The 21,349-nt window shown below is 29.3% G+C and overlaps 1 protein-coding gene across 1 annotated transcript in view; it reads left to right on the forward strand.

The window, feature by feature from the left end:
• Nucleotides 1-2,167: 2,167 nt before the first annotated feature.
• The window catches only part of LOC131849434 (sodium- and chloride-dependent glycine transporter 2-like), a 34,628-nt gene continuing 15,446 nt past the window's right edge, over nt 2,168-21,349 (forward strand). Inside the window, exon 1 of the mRNA XM_059199511.1 lies at nt 2,168-2,305. Coding sequence (XP_059055494.1) covers nt 2,225-2,305 — 81 coding nt within the window. The 5' untranslated portion in view covers nt 2,168-2,224. The remainder of the gene's footprint in view (nt 2,306-21,349) is intronic.

The raw sequence follows: 21,349 nt of genomic DNA on the forward strand, positions 1-21,349 counted from the left end.
TTTAAATTATGAATATGTGTAAAAAATAAGTTGAAGTAGATTCATAAAATTTAATTAAATAAAAATACATACAATTATTACACAATAGATTAATTGGAGATTTAGATGTTGTTGAATAAACTAGGAACCTAAAACTAATAGTATTAGTCTTATTAAGATACTGGTTATATTGCAACTCATCAATAGATACGGTAATTGTATGGTATACTAAAATTTTGACGCCAGATTTTTAAGTAATTATGTTAGAATAAAATCGAAATAATATTGAATGAATCACATACATTAGATGGTAATTGACCTATTAGTATTATGTACTCGTATTTATATTTTTAATTATTTGTGCAAACATTTATGAATCAACTGTATTTAATAATCTGTAATTTGAATATATAATATTTTATTCAGAATTTTGTTTTCATTTTGAATCAAATACCATAAATAGGTCTAATATTTCGAGTGTACTCTTGTAATCTAGTTCAAAGTAAATTATTATTGGATTTATTACTATACTTATTACTAATCCTCTTGTTCTTCACTATCCTTCTATTCTTTACACTGTACAGTATGTTGTACAATGTTGACAATAGATATTAAATCATTGTTTAAATTTATAACATAGAACTAATAAATCAACAGCAGTATTCTATGATAATATTTCTAAACAGTGATGTAATGTTTGGATGAACACGTTGTTAGTTGAAAAAATATTTTTTTCTTTCAATTGCTACAAATGCAATATATTACACATTTTTTCGGTAGAATAAAGTTGAATGGAATCATGAATATTTGCTTATCATGTGTTCGCATTCGAGTGATTTTGTCAATATGAATAAATCTTAGGCGATGACGACTTATATGAAGTATTGAATCAATAGAATTGTCTAAAATTTATACAAATTGAGCAAACATTATTTTTGATTAAATATATGTATATTACTATAATAAAATATAAACATATTTATTTTTAAATTGCATTTTTCGAAAATTAACTCCTGAATTAAAATTTTATTTTCATCTTGCAGTACCGAGGTATAAAAACAAAATCTAATAAATGCAAAGAATATTATTAAATAATGAATTACAGTTATTATTGTTAAGTATTTTGTCGCGAAGGTAATAATGTATATTAACTGGAATATGTGACTGGAATTCTTCTGAAAATACACAAGTAAAAATAAATTAATAAATAGTATTTGTAATATGGTAAATAGGTTAATAAATGTCAAATTAAAATAACTTAAATTTAGTATAATGAAAATAAAATGTTATGCACAAAACTAATAAACTAAAGAATTCGATCCTTTTTCTCGTACAGTAGAAAGTTGTAGCGCTAAGTCCAAGAACACCGGAATGAATCTTTCTCTCAAATCTGTTGTACTAATTCCGAGACCCTTCCGATGATGTCCAGTGACCATAGCGATGGTAATTATCAAGTGTTTTTATTTTTACCTGGCCGTTCATTATCATAACAGAGTGGAAGCGGCGTAGCGTAGCGTGCGCGGGCGCATCATAGTGATGGGAACGCACGATACACTGGACTTCCGTGTTTTTTACAAATTACGAGGAAAATAAAATAATAACATAAATATAATTACATTATTGTTGTACATAGGCGTTTAATATTTTTATATCGTTACCGTAGTTTTTATCGTTAATTTTATTTCAATATATCTATAATGGGTAATTTTATGAATATCTAAGTTAAAAAATTCAAGATCTTAATAGTATAATGTATTAATATAAATTTTATTCAATACTTTTGTATATAACCCTATAAAGTTATTATAATTCTTTTATTAAAACTAATAAACAATATTTCGTATAAAATAATCTACTATGCATGTACATAATACGATAATACGAGTACAATATACAATCAAAAATTCACTAAATTTATACTAATGTTCTAAAAGAAGAGAGAGGACTTTATTATAAGGACTGTAAACTTAGGAACCACTGTAGTGACTTGAGAAATTCTTTCGTTGTTTGATTGGTGGTTACAGTATTCCAGAGTGACGTAGGTTATATATGCAAAACTCTCAAAGTAACGAGCATCCGGGCGAAGCCATACAATTATACAATATTATACGGTCGATTATCGATAATAATACATCACTTCACTCTCTAACTCGCCTTCCTTGACAGTGTTCAGTGTTACGTACCGAGCGCATGCGCGCGATCGTTTATTTCAGTGGGTTTATATTTATATTAAAATTATTTTTATATGGCAGTGGTGACAAAACCGTGTAGTGACCTCCATTGTATCAGGAATAGAGGCTGTTCTAGGTCTACGCAACATGGCTGGGTAATCACCCTTGTTATAATACTGTTAAGTTAAGAATGACCTTGTTTTACATCGATAACTACTATCTTTTACTATTATACAAATTATCACCTGTAACAAATAATGTATTTAATATTTTTATTTATATTTTAACCTTATCGTGTAGGTAGTTGGGACTACTGCAAGTGTAAATATTCCATTTGTAGATATATTAAAATTCTAAATAAATAAATAGTAGTATATGTAGTACGAGACAATAGAATCACCAAATATTTCCAACTAAATATGGATATGTGCGGTGTAGCTTCGAATACGTCGTTTACAATTTACTCTCTTTGTCTACTTCATATGGGATGCTAGTCGTGAACATATATTTTTTATATCACTAGGAGTGTTTCATCCGTTATAATTTTAAATTAATTATAGGGATTATTCTGCTTTAGTCAAGTATGAAAGCTGACAGTATTCACCAGAATAGAAAATCATGTAACGCCCATTAAATAATGAAACAAACACTGAATAAAAAGGTTGTTGCTTGTACATGGAAGATATATGAAATCGAAATAATTATTAAAATATTTTTCTGTATATCTGTACGCGCTTATCTCAGAAATGACTACCATTTGGGCGCGGTTTTCACAAATGCGGTACGGAAATCTTTACTTAAATTTTTAGAATTATCAGTTTTTAATGTATTTTATAAATTAATAAATTATAAACTAGTGTTATTCCGAACATCACGAGTTCTTATTATGAAAATTCAGTTCATAATTCTATAAGTTATTGATTATGAAATATAAATTTTGTTCAAGTAGCGTAAATAATCTTATTTTCATGGCCATCAAGAACGCTTAGCGTGATTGTAATTGACGGAGCCAATAAATTATATGCTCTGTGTGAGGTAATAGGTATTTATACTAATATTATAAATGGGGAAATGTATCTGTTTATTGCCTCTTTGCGATTAAACAGCTGAACAGATAGATCTTTAGAAAACTTGACGTAAAGATATATTGTATCATAGACTGTATTATCTCAAAAAATCTTCTAGAAAGAAATAGAAAAGAAACGTATGAATATTCTTGTCTCTACTTATTGTACAAAATTATAAAAAAAAAACACATTTCGATAATGGATTGGTACTGCCAGCTAATGATATACAACAACTAGATATAGAGATGAAGTCAGTATGGTCAAAATTGGTCAGCTTATAGCTTAGCTCATCTTTTTATTGTCATTTTCTCTAACGAATTCATAAACTATGATGCCGGTGCTCTCCAGAGAGATTGCATGCAGGTTACCGAGCTAAGTGCAGTTGTCTAAAAATTATAGTGGGTAGTTCGGCAAGGACAAGCTTGACTACATTTATTCTCATGGTATCGTGTACTACCGGTGCCCAACCATCATCAATTTTATCATCATCAGTCAATAGTTATACATAATATATTGATTAGTCATCAAAACCCAAAAGCATGTAGAGGAGTGTATGTAGCATGGAGAGGAGTTGCCTTAAGGCTTCAGTCATTAGATTCTGAACACCAGCTAGGTGGTACTTATTGAAATATATTCAACAAGGTTAAGCACTACAATTGTCACGGCATTCGAGTGTAAAGGAATAGTGTTTTTTTCCGAATTTTCCTTGTGTTAAGCCAAGTGCTTATTATTTATTTTCTAACTTAAAAAAAAATAATATTCCCTTCTATGTATTTGTTTATATATAATAAATATATACGGTTGTCTTTTTTCAATTAATGATAATGGAATTGTGTACCCGCCTACGCATTATATATATGAGCATGAGATCAGGTCAGTTTACCCAAATTTCGTAGCAAATCACCACCATACGGTCGTATTGAGCCCGTATGGGTATAATCAAAACAATGAATTCTGATACGCTATTTAACGTCTATTTATTTTCACTCTAAAACTTTTAAAGTGTAGGCAGAAAAAGACAAAGGTATATTTTGTAAAAAGTTATATACGTGGGTATATTTCGTTACTTATTACAGCCATTATGTCACTTTTTATTGACACCATACTGACGTCATGTGATAACGTGATAGTCGTGGTGCTGTTATTATAAGCGACGGTTACCAGTTACAATCAGATTATTTGAAATTCTAATTAGGTATATAAATAAAGTGTAATTATATATGCTTACACAAAATTTAACTCTCGCATCAGACAATGCAGACACTGTCCTTTAAAAGGTCGACTTGGTATTCCTTAGTACCAATTGCTTCTTCTTTAGCATACTTAAGCTTAACTTTTATACATTTATATTGAACTGCTATCGTTACGATGAAAGATCTTTCAATTTCGCTGTAACTCTTCGAACTGTAATTCTGCATCAGTGAATATTTTGAAGGCCACTAGCAGTCAACCACGGCGATGATACGTTGTGAGATTATAGAATACTTGTACGGAAACAAATTAATCGACTTTTTTTCGAATGCTTCACGCTTCGCTTGTTTTGCTTGAATACACGACAACGCCTTTGAAATTGGATATGTAGTTTTTTTACAATATACCCCACACCTTCATCCACGCAGAACAAGTTCCGAATTCTTGAAAAGATTTGGTAAGAAATTAATTATCAAATACTTTTTTGGCCTTATGGCGGCGTTTCAGTCACATTTCCTCCATTTTATTACAGTATTTTTTATTGTAACTCCGCTTCTACTACTCGTAGCGTGATGATGATAGCCTACAGCCTTCCTTGATAAACGACCTTTGTACTTTTAACCGTTACAATGCCAAGGTCTCCATTAACTTAACTACACTTAAAAATATATGATGTCCCTTACACAAAACCAAAATTTAACCGCAAATGTGAAATTAATTTTCCATGAAACTATACAAAGTAGTCAAATTAAGGTGATTATTTATTACTTATAAGTCATCTTTACAAGGTTCTGTGATTGTGTTATTCAGTAGACGCGAAATCTGCATACTCTAAGCTAGTATGTTGACGAATACCTGGTGTAATACTATACTGTATGTTTAGAGTCATTCTAATACTACTATATATGTAACAATTTGTAAAGCTGTTTCTATCTTTGTTATTGAATTACGCTTACATGTCTTAAGGGATTTGAAAGGAATGTTGTGTATACATTGATAAACTATGTACTGTATTGATGTATAAGATACTATTGTTCTAAGTCATATGGACAAATCTATATACGCACCTAGTTAAAATATAGACAATTCTATATTAATATAATAACCATTCTTCTTTTTATCAGCTATATCCTGCGGGAATATTCACGTGAATTTAGGTAATAAATATCCTATGTACTACCACAGATAACATAATCTACTATAAATATACTAATAATAAATACTCTAAGTCATGACCTACTCACTTTCCAAATTTTATTCGAATTATATTTGGATTAACAAATATGCATCTATACACCGTTTTTGTATTATAATTTTGTAATAGTAGACATATATTTGACGACCTCGGTGGTCTAGTGGTTTAGCACACCACTTTACGTCCGATGGTCGCGGGTTCGATTCTTCGCACCGCACAAACATTCATATTCATGAGTATGATTGTTTGTATCGGTCTGGGTGTTTTCTATGTATAATATGTATGTATTTACGAAAAAAAAAATCTATGTATTTGTATCAGTTATCTAGTACCCATAACACAAGCTTTAGCTAGCTTAACTTGGGTCTAGATGGCGCTGTGTGAATTGTCCTGAGATTATTATTATTTCTGTTTCATTATATATACTTAATACTACGGGCATGTTAGGGAACCGAAAGTAGGATTTTTTATACAAAAACAGTCTTCTAGATGAATCAATGTTCGATGTATTTTACATTGAGAGCAGCGTATCTCCATATTGTATGTAGGTAATGTCAAGTAGGTAGTACCAGGTTTACTTAGACAACCCTTATCATTAAATAGAATTCAATTTTGAGACGCCGTGGGCTCGATTCCACATAAACTGTTTGATCCTTAGAAATTTTCAATTCAATAGTGTGACGGTTCGCCTGGTATTCATTTTAGTTAACACCATAAATTTTATAAAATTATGATAAAAGAAAATAAATATAATAATTGTTTAAAACAAACAAAACAAAAGAAAGGAATAGTTATTAGTATATAATTCTAATGTAATTATCATTCTGATAAACTCCATGATAATTAGGGGGTCGACTGTGACGGTTCGCCTAGTACTCATTTTAGTTTTAACGTCATATTTTGCATAAAATGAGTGATAAAAGGAAATAACAATAAAAATGTACATATTAAAAATATTCACTTCAAAAATTGTATTTGATAACTAAACATAGAATAAATTAGCATATATTCCGTTATTTAATTGACAAAATAATTGTAGTAGAAGCATTGTCTTATTTGATAAATAAAATACATAAAATAAGTTATATGTAAAATAGTACAAAATATTAAATAAAATCAATATTGTGTATTTAGCTTTCAACACCAGAAAAAGGATAGTTCGCTATAACTATCTATAGGTATAACATGTGTATCAAAATAAAGCCATTAAAAATTGTTAAATGCATATATGTAAACATGGTTACTAGCAGAAAAGACAATAGGGCGGCATCCTTTTGTGTTCGTCAAAAAGAAGGCCGACAAACACACTATCTACAGATATTACACGTGTGTTAAAAACAAAACTATTAAGAACTGTTAAATATTTTTCTGTAAACATATTTACTAGCAAATAGGACAATAGAACGGCATCCTTTGTGTTTAACAAAAGAAAGCCGACATGCATGCATAGGATGTTCCAATTTACTACGTTGTAAGAGATCATGATTTAAATAGATAAATAGAAAACGACTTCTAAGGAATTAATTGTATTGAAACATTAGTTCAGGTTTTGATAATAGAAAGGAATTTATTAGAATTTCATAAAAACACAGTATGTAAAATAATAGTATCAACAGAATGAGCGGTTATATATGAATACTAACGTTTATCTAATTATAATGATTATTAAGTAAATTATAAATTACATTTTTATTTTTATTACAGACTTTAATATTAATTACATATTATATATGTGTTTGAGATTTATTATAATGTTATATCAGCATTAAATTAATAAACAAGTAAATTTATTATGTAAACTCGGTAAATGGGTGTTTATATTTTATATAGGAAAAATATTTGTAAAACAAAATAAAATTTAGGATAAAGAAAAGTGTTACAAAATAAATTTAAAAATCATCCTGTATAATTAGTGTGAAATGCCTAAGAACGAAGTTCTCACGTTGAGTTATGTTTATATATATATATTTGGCAAAAACAAAGTCGGTAGAAGATTGTGAGGAAGGATGAAGAATCAAAAGAAAGATTAGTTGTCGGCGAGCTTCCGTCGGAGTAACAAGTGTATATTTAACTCTTTTACTATTCGTAAATAAGGAGATTTTAGTAAGTGATTTTAATACTTTAATATCCGTTCTTGTCAACATATTGGTAAGTCATTTTAATTCTTTCACTTTATTTATTGTGCTCATAATATACTGTATGTCTGTTATCATTTGACTGCATTATTGGGATATGTTAGATAAACCACCAAGTTAATTAGGAAATGTACATGTGTTTATTTATTTTATGATTTGCGTGGAATTAATATGTTGACGAATACATTGATTTAGTTTAATTACTTATAATATAAAATTTAACGAGCATGGTTTATTTGTGTCTTTTTTTATATTACGATAATAGTCTCAATTTGTACCTAAATCTGAGTTATATTGATTTATTTTCTTTAGTTAGGTTGAAAGGTTAGGAGTTTAATATTAAATGTGTATATTTACTCGTTAGATGCCAATGACTGTAATTGTGTCCTTTAACAGTTGTTGATAACTCTAATATTTTATATGAGAATTATATTAATAATAAATTTACTACGACTAAACTAAAAGTAAATTAAGGAAGTTATAGTAAAACCCTATTGTACTTATAATGATGGCTAATAATAGTTCAGTTACTTATCAAAAATAAATATTTCATTCACTTATTTCAGCTATTTATTACTTATTTCAAATATTTCATTACTCACACTAAATGTCTTGCTGTGTGGTGTTCCTTGTTTGGGATAGTAAATTACGTTTACTATTTCGAATATGTAAATATTGCATGGTTAATATTTAGTACATGTCTATATTACATTACACGGAAGATATAGTGAGAGGAAGATCTTTGAGTCTTATATATATATTTTTGCTGAAGGCTTTATTAGAAGGAGGCAAATGTTTGTATCGATAAATAAACTATTGAAGTAACATTTTCCAATAATTTATGATGATCAAATGTGAACCGTAAATCTCTATGGAGACTTTAGCAAGTAAGTGAAGTTTATAATAAATAGGTTGTGGAAGTTTTTATCAGGAGGAGAGAGAGGCTCAGATCGATGAATCTATGATGAAGTCACATGTTCCATCATTTGAGGAGAGATGAGTCAAAGCTCGCAATGAAGGTTTTAGACCACGATCCCTGTGGAGATTTCTACAACCAGTAGGGACTTAACTTAGTTGATAACACTGTGGTTATCTAGGACACACACCCTAAGTTTTACCGTATGCATGTTGTATGGCTAGTGTATCAATATAGCGATATGTTGCTACTCTGGATATGCAGCATTGTGTGGGTAAAGTTTAGGACGCATTACATTTATTATATTACAACTTATTATACACTGCACAAATTAAATAGATAATTAATAGACGAATTAACTCATACGAAGATTATATACATTCCACAAAAGATGTCGCTTGGGGGTTCTGGTTACTGAAGGCTTCACTAGAAGGAGGAAAATACTTGTATCGATGATTGAACTATTGAAGTGACATTTTCCAATAGTTTTTGATGATATATTATGATCCGTAAATCTCTATGGAGGCTTTAGTAAGGAAATATAATTTCTGTAATAGTTGTGGAAGTTTTCATCAGGAGGAGAGAGAGGCTCAGATCGATGAATTTATGATGAAGTCACATGTTCCATCATTTGAGGAGAGATGGGTCAAAGCTCGTAATGAAGGTTTTAGACCACGATCCCTGTGGAGATTTCTACAACCAATAGGGATTTCTGTTTAGTTGATAACTGAGTGGTTATCTAGGACACACACCCTAAGTTTTATCGTATGCATGTTGTATGGCTGGTGTTTCAATATAGAGATATATTGCTACTCTGGATATGCAGCATTGTGTGGGTAAAGTTTAGGACGCATTACATTTATTATATTACAACTTATTACACACTGCACAAATTAAATAAGTAATTAATAGACGAATTAACCATTGAATATAATTATATTAACCAGCAGAAGCAATAGCAATGCGGTTCACTATGACTTCCTTATAGATATAGAGATGTATTTTGCATTCTATAAATAGTGGAACTATCAAATTAATACAGAATTATCATATTGAATTTATACGAATGTGACTATTAAACTACATAACATTGAAATTAGTAATGTTAAATGCATTTAACCTTTCTATTGAATATATTCTACATGAGTAATATAAATTAATAATTAGGGTTGTAATAAATTACGTTAACTATTAGGTGAAGATATGGATATTAAACAGATAAGTGAAAAGATATGTAATTGTGAATATTGTAGGGATTGGGGGGTTTATTAGTTGGGAATGGGAGGTTACCAGAAGTAGTGAAGGTGAGTGTTAATGCATTCTAAAAGGTACCTTTAAACCTACACCCGAGTCACAAGTCTCGGGCACCACTTGTGGTTCTCTCCCTGAACCATCAAGGGCCGATATGAATGCTGAATTGTCATCATAATTAGTGGGTTTAATAAACAGGTACACATAAAAGAATAATTGCTAATTAAGCTGGTATTATAATAGGACTATATTGTTTCCTTATTTAATAAAACTACAATGTAATAATATACATATAAATAACTATAAATAAGACATGGAATTTTAAATCTCCAGTCATTTTTATCGATCACCCATGGGGCAATAAGAATCCCATGTGGCGATGCATTATCAAAATTATTATATAATTTTGAATATATTTAAATACAAGACCAACCATATACATATATATATCGGTAATAATAATATTACATTTTATTCTACAATCAATTCTAAGGAACTTTGGTTCTTTATTAATTAATATATTTAATATTATTCTTCTTGTTCCAGTCAATTCAATAAAATAAAGGTTTATTTTAAGGTCTTTGGCCTTAATAATAAATACTAATTACTTGAGCGTAAATATTCAGTATAATAATATTAGGACTCTTAGTCCTTTAATTTATATATACATATTATATGTGTATATATACATACGTATATAAATATAAATACATACACATAATCACATCTATGGGCTTCGGTCCTCAATGAAAATATATTTTATGACTATCCATTTTATGGCTAAACATTTTATCAATTACCAAGCCTTGGCTTTTATATCCAGGACTCCGGTCCTCTATCATATCGACTATCCACCTAGTGGTTGTCTATACATAACAATCATCCAGGTCACAGACCTCTGTCACTATTATTTATATTATTATGATTATTTCACTATGTGATTAATCAAATTCTACTGATTACTATATCAGGACATGCAGTCCTTCTACAAACTAAACATTACCTTCTGGTTGATTCTTTATGTGGAGCATCCAGACATCTATTTTCAGATATGGGACTTATAGTTCTCGCTTATAATATCTCATCAATATAAAGATTACTTCGCCATGCAAGTAATTCTAATTTACATATAATCAATCATATTAGAGCCCAGCTCTTATTCACAAATATCTAATTCTTAATTCCTTGAGTATTCTTGGTATTAAGTAAATTTATAAACTTTATATGCTATGTTTGTAATATAGCAATTATCAACATTATATATTGGATTGACCAATATTGTGGTGTTGATGGCATTGAGTTATCACACTACTCTATTATTATTATTTATCGTACTGCAATTACTGGTGATCTCCAATGTCACATTATAGGGCCGAAAGGATTATCCATTAGTAAGTTCTGGTATTTGATTGACCTCCTAGTTTCTGTTACGACTCGTACTGTATCTTCAGTCTGATCTCCAATGTCACATTATATATAGCCGAAGGGTATTCCCCATTAAGTAAGCTACGTGACCGAGTGATGCTGGGATTTAGTTTCGAGATCGGGCAGTCTCTTTGACAGTCTCTCTATCGCCACATAGAACCGAAGGAGTCAATATCCATAAGTAAGCTTCTGTGTCGTGAGTGATCCTGAATTCAGTTTCGATCTGCCTATGGCAACTATATTTTATCTACCTGCTTTAAGCATCGCAAGCTTGGTGAAACCACTTGTAATGTTGAATTAATAATATAAATTAATCTTGTTTTGGTGCTGAGAATACTCATCCCATCTCATCTTCAAATCGTGTATATTGCAATTCTACTTTGCATATCCCACCTTATTTATTAAAATCATAATGATTCAATGATTCGATTATATACCTGATAATTATTATTCATAACATATACTCTATAACATAATTATATTATTGAGATATATATTTATCTTGCAGTTATTACTCCATCATATACCAATAAAAGAATCTATAGTTACTACACATACACAACGGGTCCACCGATACTAGACGATCACAATAATTTATTTATATGGCCAAATGATTAAAGATTAAGTGTTCCAATGCGTATTTGATCTATTATATTTAGGTGATCCTCTGATGTTTAGAGAGGGTGTTTAGTTCATTTATTAGGTAAGGGGGGGAACGTTACAATTGGTGTGGCGCCGTGACCAGGATGCCAGAATTGGGGTATAAGTAAAATTTTATTAAAATAGATCACTTCGAACACTTGATCACAATTGGAGTCTGTGACTGAGTGAATTGGTTTTAAAATATGATGAGAGTAGCAAATATATGTAATTTAATATGTTATACTATTATGAAAATAAATTTACGAATATATTAAGTGAATAGTGGAATATTAGGTGACTTGTGGAATATTAGGTGGCTTGTGGAATATTAGATGACTTGTGGAATATTAGGTGAATAGTGGAATATTAGGTGACTTGTGGAATATTAGGTGGCTTGTGGAATATTAGATGACTTGTGGAATATTAGGTGATTTGTGGAATATTAGGTGACTTGTGGAATATTAGGTGACTTGTGGAATATTAGGTAACTAGTGGAATATTAGATGACTAGTGGAATATTAGGTGACTTGCGGAATATTAGGTAACTAATCCACTAGTACGAATCTAATGAATCTAATTGCTTTTACAGATGACGTCATTTTCACAACATTAAATAATTGCGAAATTTTGCGATCGAAGTTAGATAATTGGTCCACTGGTTAAAATATAAGTAAATGTGTTAAGTTAGTTAATATGTATTATTGTTTCGAAATTACTAAAGGTTTGGGGGTCGCTTAGAAATTAAAACTGTTGAGAAGATAGAATAAATTTAACGAATAATTAATTATATAAAGTAAATGTGTTAACCAGCTACTACTATTTTATTGCTTTCAAAATTACTAAAATATTGGGTGTCGCTTATAAATTAGAACTGGTTGGGAATCGATAGAATAAGTGCAACAAGTAAATAATTATGTAAAGTATATGTATCAAATTAGTTACCATGTTATTAATTGTAGGGTCGTTTATAAATTAGAACATGTTAATTATATAAATAATATGTATCAAACGTAAGTTATTATGCTATTGTTTTTTCAAATTACTGAGGGGTTGGGGTCGATAGAAATATTTATATAACTATGTTATGGATAAAACTAATTATTAATTACTGTTTTCGAATTATTAATCAATTGGGGGTCGTTTATAATTTAAAATTGTTGGGAGTCGATAGAAATATTTACAACAAAATTAATTATATAAATAATATGTATCAAGCTAGTTATTGTGTTATTGGTTTTTCGATATTACTAAAGGATGGGGGTCGATAGAAAAATTTACAACAAAATTAATTTTATAAATAATATGTATCAAGCTAGTTATTGTGTTATTGGTTTTCGAAATTACTAAAGAATGGGGGGTCGATAGAAGTATTTACAACAAAATTAATTTTATAAATAATATGTATCAAGTTAGTTATTGTGTTATTGGTTTTTCGAAATTACTAAAGGATGGGGGGTCGATAGAAGTATTTACAACAAAATTAATTATATAAATAATATGTATCAAGCTAGTTATTGTGTTATTGGTTTTTCGAAATTACTAAAGGATGGGGGGTCGATAGAAGTATTTACAACAAAATTAATTATATAAATAATATGTATCAAGCTAGTTATTGCGTTATTGGTTTTCGAAATTACTAAAGAATGGGGGGTCGATAGAAGTATTTACAACAAAATTAATTTTATAAATAATATGTATCAAGTTAGTTATTGTGTTATTGGTTTTTCGAAATTACTAAAGGATGGGGGGTCGATAGAAGTATTTACAACAAAATTAATTTTATAAATAATATGTATCAAGCTAGTTATTGTGTTATTGGTTTTCGAAATTACTAAAGAATGGGGGGTCGATAGAAGTATTTACAACAAAATTAATTTTATAAATAATATGTATCAAGCTAGTTATTGTGTTATTGGTTTTTGAAATTACTAAAGAATGGGGGGTCGATAGAAGTATTTACAGCAAAATTAATTATATAAATAATACATGTATCAAAATAGTTATTATGTCATTGTTTTCGAAATTACTAAAAGGTTGGGGTCGATAGAAATACTGATATAACTATATTATGTATAAAACTAATTATTAATTATTGTTTCCAAATTGCTAGCAGTTTGGGGGTCGATTATAGTTTGAAAGTATAGGGGTGTGATAGAAAGATTTATTAGAAATGAATAATTATTTTCGAATTGTTACCTTCTATTAGAAATGGCATCGGCCTCTGCAATAGTATACTCAATAATCCATTAATAGAAAAGACCATCAAAATGATTAATATAGTCAAATTTGGCATTATTGAGAGAAATGTATCATAATTTTGATATTTTGTATCAGCAATACAAACATCGATGGCAGTGGCATATTCTCCGGAAAAAAAAAAAAAATTTTTGAATTTGAATTATTATTAATAACATTGAGGTCGAAAAAAAAAACTGTAGGGGTGGATATTAATATTTACTACAAAGTATGCACTATCAAATGGGTTAGAATGCAATGCAGGTCGCAATTAGCGTTAGTATATAATATTATCTTATTAGTAGCATTAGTAATAAATGATGCATATGCCTTATTAAATTGTCAACCATACTTAAATCTCCGTCAATACGTAAGTTAGATATTGTATTGCATAGCTTTGGGAACAATGTTACAAAACATAACCACATAAAAAAAAAAATTATGTTCGGTCATTCTAAAAAAAAAAAAAAAAGAAACAGCTTTATAAATATAAAAGATATTGTCAAAAGTTTAAACCTATAAGTTATATAATGAAAATAAAATATGTTATATAGGAAAATCTAATGTAATTATCATTCTGGTGAACTCCATGATAATTAGGGGGTCGACTGTGACGGTTCGCCTGGTATTCATTTTAGTTAACACCATATATTTTATAAAATTATGATAAAGGAAAATAATAATAATTATTATTAAAGATTAAGACTTATAAGTTATATAATGGAAATAAAGCAAACAAAACAAAAGAAAGAAATAGTTATTAGTAGGTAATTCTAATGTAATTATCATTCTGATAAACTCCATGATAATTAGGGGGTCGACTGTGACGGTTCGCCTGGTATTCATTTTAGTTAACACCATAAATTTTATAAAATTATGATAAAAGAAAATAAATATAATAATTGTTTAAAACAAACAAAACAAAAGAAAGGAATAGTTATTAGTAGGTAAATGTAATGTAATTATTATTCTGATAAACTCCATGATAACTAGGGGGTCGACTGTGACGGTTCGCCTAGTACTCAATTTAGTTTAACGTCATATCTTGCATAAAATGAGTGATAAAAGGAAATAACAATAAAAATGTACATATTAAAAATATTCACTTCAAAAATTGTATTTGATAACTAAACATAGAATAAATTAGCATATATTCCGTTATTTAATTGACAAAATAATTGTAGTAGAAGCATTGTCTTATTTGATAAATAAAATACATAAAATAAGTTATATAAAATAGTACAAAATAATTGTAGTAAAATATTAAATAAAATCAATATTGTGTATTTAGCTTTCAACACCAGAAAAAGGATAGTTCGCTATAACTATCTATAGGTATAACATGTGTATCAAAATAAAGCCATTAAAAATTGTTAAATGCATATATGTAAACATGGTTACTAGCAGAAAAGACAATAGGGCGGCATCCTTTTGTGTTCGTCAAAAGAAGGCCGACAAACACACTATCTACAGATATTACACGTGTGTTAAAAACAAAACTATTAAGAACTGTTAAATATTTTTCTGTAAACATATTTACTAGCAAATAGGACAATAGAACGGCATCCTTTGTGTTTAACAAAAGAAAGCCGACATGCATGCATAGGATGTTCCAATTTACTACGTTGTAAGAGATCATGATTTAAATAGATAAATAGAAAACGACTTCTAAGGAATTAATTGTATTGAAACATTAGTTCAGGTTTTGATAATAGAAAGGAATTTATTAGAATTTCATAAAAACACAGTATGTAAAATAATAGTATCAACAGAATGAGCGGTTATATATGAATACTAACGTTTATCTAATTATAATGATTATTAAGTAAATTATAAATTACATTTTTATTTTTATTACAGACTTTAATATTAATTACATATTATATATGTGTTTGAGATTTATTATAATGTTATATCAGCATTAAATTAATAAACAAGTAAATATATTATGTAAACTCGGTAAATAGTTGTTTATATTTTATATAGGAAAAATATTTGTAAAACAAAATAAAATTTAGGATAAAGAAAAGTGTTACAAAATAAATTTAAAAATCATCCTGTATAATTAGTGTGAAATGCCTAAGAACGAAGTTCTCACGTTGAGTTATGTTTATATATATATATTTGGCAAAAACAAAGTCGGTAGAAGGTTGTTAGGAAGGATGAAGAATCAAAAGAAAGATTAGTTGTCGGCGAGCTTCCGTCGGAGTAACAAGTGTATATTTAACTCTTTTACTATTCGTAAATAAGGAGATTTTAGTAAGTGATTTTAATACTTTAATATCCGTTCTTGTCAACATATTGGTAAGTCATTTTAATTCTTTCACTTTATTTATTGTGCTCATAATATACTGTATGTCTGTTATCATTTGACTGTATTATTGGGATATGTTAGATAAACAGCCAAGTTAATTAGGAAATGTACATGTGTTTATTTATTTTATGATTTGCGTGGAATTAATGTTGTCGAATACATTGATTTAGTTTAATTACTTATAATATAAAATTTAACGAACATGGTTTATTTGTGTCTTTTTTATATTACGATAATAGTCTCAATTTGTACCTAAATCTGAATTATATTGATTTATTTTGTTTAGTTAGGTTGAAAGGTTAGGAGTTTAATATTAAATGTGTATATTTCCTCGTTAGATGCCAATGACTGTAATTGTGTCCTTTAACAGTTGTTGATAACTCTAATATTTTATATGAGAATTATATTAATAATAAATTTACTACGACTAAAATAAAAGTAAATTAAGGAAGTTATAGTAAAACCCTATTGTACTTATAATGATGGCTAATAATAGTTCAGTTACTTATCAAAAATAAATATTTCATTCACTTATTTCAACTATTTATTACTTATTTCAAATATTTCATTACTCACACTAAATGTCTTGCTGTGTGGTGTTCCTTGTTTGGGATAGTAAATTACGTTTACTATTTCGAATATGTAAATATTGCATGGTTAATATTTAGTACATGTCTATATTACATTACACGGAAGATATAGTGAGAGGAAGATCTTTGAGTCTTATATATATATTTTTGCTGAAGGCTTTATTAGAAGGAGGCAAATGTTTGTATCGATAAATAAACTATTGAAGTAACATTTTCCAATAATTTATGATGATCAAATGTGAACCGTAAATCTCTATGGAGACTTTAGCAAGTAAGTGAAGTTTATAATAAATAGGTTGTGGAAGTTTTTATCAGGAGGAGAGAGAGGCTCAGATCGATGAATCTATGATGAAGTCACATGTTCCATCATTTGAGGAGAGATGAGTCAAAGCTCGCAATGAAGGTTTTAGACCACGATCCCTGTGGAGATTTCTACAACCAGTAGGGACTTAACTTAGTTGATAACACTGTGGTTATCTAGGACACACACCCTAAGTTTTACCGTATGCATGTTGTATGGCTAGTGTATCAATATAGCGATATGTTGCTACTCTGGATATGCAGCATTGTGTGGGTAAAGTTTAGGACGCATTACATTTATTATATTACAACTTATTATACACTGCACAAATTAAATAGATAATTAATAGACGAATTAACTCATACGAAGATTATATACATTCCACAAAAGATGTCGCTTGGGGGGTTCTGGTTACTGAAGGCTTCACTAGAAGGAGGAAAATACTTGTATCGATGATTGAACTATTGAAGTGACATTTTCCAATAGTTTTTGATGATATATTATGATCCGTAAATCTCTATGGAGGCTTTAGTAAGGAAATATAATTTCTGTAATAGTTGTGGAAGTTTTCATCAGGAGGAGAGAGAGGCTCAGATCGATGAATTTATGATGAAGTCACATGTTCCATCATTTGAGGAGAGATGGGTCAAAGCTCGTAATGAAGGTTTTAGACCACGATCCCTGTGGAGATTTCTACAACCAATAGGGATTTCTGTTTAGTTGATAACTGAGTGGTTATCTAGGACACACACCCTAAGTTTTATCGTATGCATGTTGTATGGCAGGTGTATCAATATAGAGATATATTGCTACTCTGGATATGCAGCATTGTGTGAGTAAAGTTTAGGACGCATTATATTTATTATATTACAACTTATTACACACTGCACAAATTAAATAAGTGATTAATAGACGAATTAACCATTGAATATAATTATATTAACCAGCAGAAGCAATAGCAATGCGGTTCACTATGACTTCCTTATAGATATAGAGATGTATTTTGCATTCTATAAATAGTGGAACTATCAAATTAATACAGAATTATCATATTGAATTTATACGAATGTGACTATTAAACTACATAACATTGAAATTAGTAATGTTAAATGCATTTAACCTTTCTATTGAATATATTCTACATGAGTAATATAAATTAATAATTAGGGTTGTAATAAATTACGTTAACTATTAGGTGAAGATATGGATATTAAACAGATAATGAAAAGATATGTAATTGTGAATATTGTAGGGATTGGGGGGTTTATTAGTTGGGAATGGGAGGTTACCAGAAGTAGTGAAGGTGAGTGTTAATGCATTCTAAAAGGTACCTTTAAACCTACACCCGAGTCACAAGTCTCGGGCACCACTTGTGGTTCTCTCCCTGAACCATCAAGGGCCGATATGAATGCTGAATTGTCATCATAACTAGTGGGTTTAATAAACAGGTACACATAAAAGAATAATTGCTAATTAAGCTGGTATTATAATAGGACTATATTGTTTCCTTATTTAATAAAACTACAATGTAATAATATACATATAAATAACTATAAATAAGACATGGAATTTTAAATCTCCAGTCATTTTTATCGATCACCCATGGGGCAATAAGAATCCCATGTGGCGATGCATTATCAAAATTATTATATAATTTTGAATATATTTAAATACAACACCAACCATATACATATATATATCGGTAATAATAATATTACATTTTATTCTACAATCAATTCTAAGGAACTTCGGTTCTTTATTAATTAATATATTTAATATTATTCTTCTTGTTCCAGTCAATTCAATAAAATAAAGGTTTATTTTAAGGTCTTTGGCCTTAATAATAAATACTAATTACTTGAGCGTAAATATTCAGTATAATAATATTAGGACTCTTAGTCCTTTAATTTATATATACATATTATATGTGTATATATACATACGTATATAAATATAAATACATACACATAATCACATCTATGGGCTTCGGTCCTCCATGAAAATATATTTTATGACTATCCATTTTATGGCTAAACATTTTATCAATTACCAAGCCTTGGCTTTTATATCCAGGACTCCGGTCCTCTATCATATCGACTATCCACCTAGTGGTTGTCTATACATAACAATCATCCAGGTCACAGACCTCTGTCACTATTATTTATATTATTATGATTATTTCACTATGTGATTAATCAAATTCTACTGATTACTATATCAGGACATGCAGTCCTTCTACAAACTAAACATTACCTTCTGGTTGATTCTTTATGTGGAGCATCCAGACATCTATTTTCAGATATGGGACTTATAGTTCTCGCTTATAATATCTCATCAATATAAAGATTACTTCGCCATGCAAGTAATTCTAATTTACATATAATCAATCATATTAGAGCCCAGCTCTTATTCACAAATATCTAATTCTTAATTCCTTGAGTATTCTTGGTATTAAGTAAATTTATAAACTTTATATGCTATGTTTGTAATATAGCAATTATCAACATTATATATTGGATTGACCAATATTGTGGTGTTGATAGCATTGAACTATCACACTACTCTATTATTATTATTTATCGTACTGCAATTACTGGTGATCTCCAATGTCACATTATAGGGCCGAAAGGATTATCCATTAGTAAGTTCTGGTATTTGATTGACCTCCTAGTTTCTGTTACGACTCGTACTGTATCTTCAGTCTGATCTCCAATGTCACATTATATATAGCCGAAGGGTATTCCCCATTAAGTAAGCTACGTGACCGAGTGATGCTGGGATTTAGTTTCGAGATCGGGCAGTCTCTTTGACAGTCTCTCTATCGCCACATAGAACCGAAGGAGTCAATATCCATAAGTAAGCTTCTGTGTCGTGAGTGATCCTGAATTCAGTCTCGATCTGCCTCTGGCAACTATATCTTTATCTACCTACTTTAAGCATCGCAAGCTTGGTGAAACCACTTGTAATGTTGAATTAATAATATAAATTAATCTTATTTTGGTGCTGAGAATACTCATCCCATCTCATATTCAAATGGTGTATAGTGCAACCCTACTTTGCATATCCTACCTTATTTATTAAAATCATAATGATTCAATGATTCAATTATATACCTGATAATTATTATTCATAACAAATACTCTATATCATAATTATATTATTGAGATATATATTTATCTCGCAGTTATTACTCCATCATATACCAATAAAAGAATCTATAGTTACTACACATACACAACGGGTCCACCGATACTAGACGATCACAATAATTTATTTATATGGCCAAATGATTAAAGATTAAGTGTTCCATTGCATATTTGATCTATTATATTTAGGTGATCCTCGCATATTTATAGAGGGTATCGTAGACGTCATTTTCTTAGGTAAGGGGGGGAACGTTACAATAGTAACAATTGAAAATGATATCTGACCTTGGAAGGGTTATCTTACCTCAAAGATCTCAAATATTAAATGGTAAGTTATTTAACCCAAGTAACTTAAATATTAGATCGTTGAAGAACGTGACACAATTGAATGAATCTATAATATATTATGTATGTATATAGAATACTTTCACGACTATAGTCCAGATAGGATAGGTATAGACGTAGTTAACTTTCAAGGTCGTAGTGAATTCTACAACTTATATGACCGCATTTTACTCATGGCATTTTAATCATGATTGAGTTCGAACCTACCGCCGTCTCTCGGATGTACCAATTTGGTTTTCAATCGGTATTTTTATAGTCGGAGAGCAAGTCAAATATATACATATACAAATATTTTTTTTGTCAATTTACATAAATTGACACAAAAAGTTATTTGAGGCCAGCCAGATTCGATCTTAAGGTATTTGAGATTCTAAGTCGGGATAATAAACCAGTAAGCACATTTTTAGATATAAAAATCATTCTCTGATTTAAACACTAATAGAAAT

The sequence above is a fragment of the Achroia grisella genome, unplaced genomic scaffold (genome assembly GCF_030625045.1).
Source record: "Achroia grisella isolate CSIRO2021 unplaced genomic scaffold, CSIRO_AGI_Agris_v1 utg642, whole genome shotgun sequence".
Lineage (NCBI taxonomy): Eukaryota > Metazoa > Arthropoda > Insecta > Lepidoptera > Pyralidae > Achroia > Achroia grisella.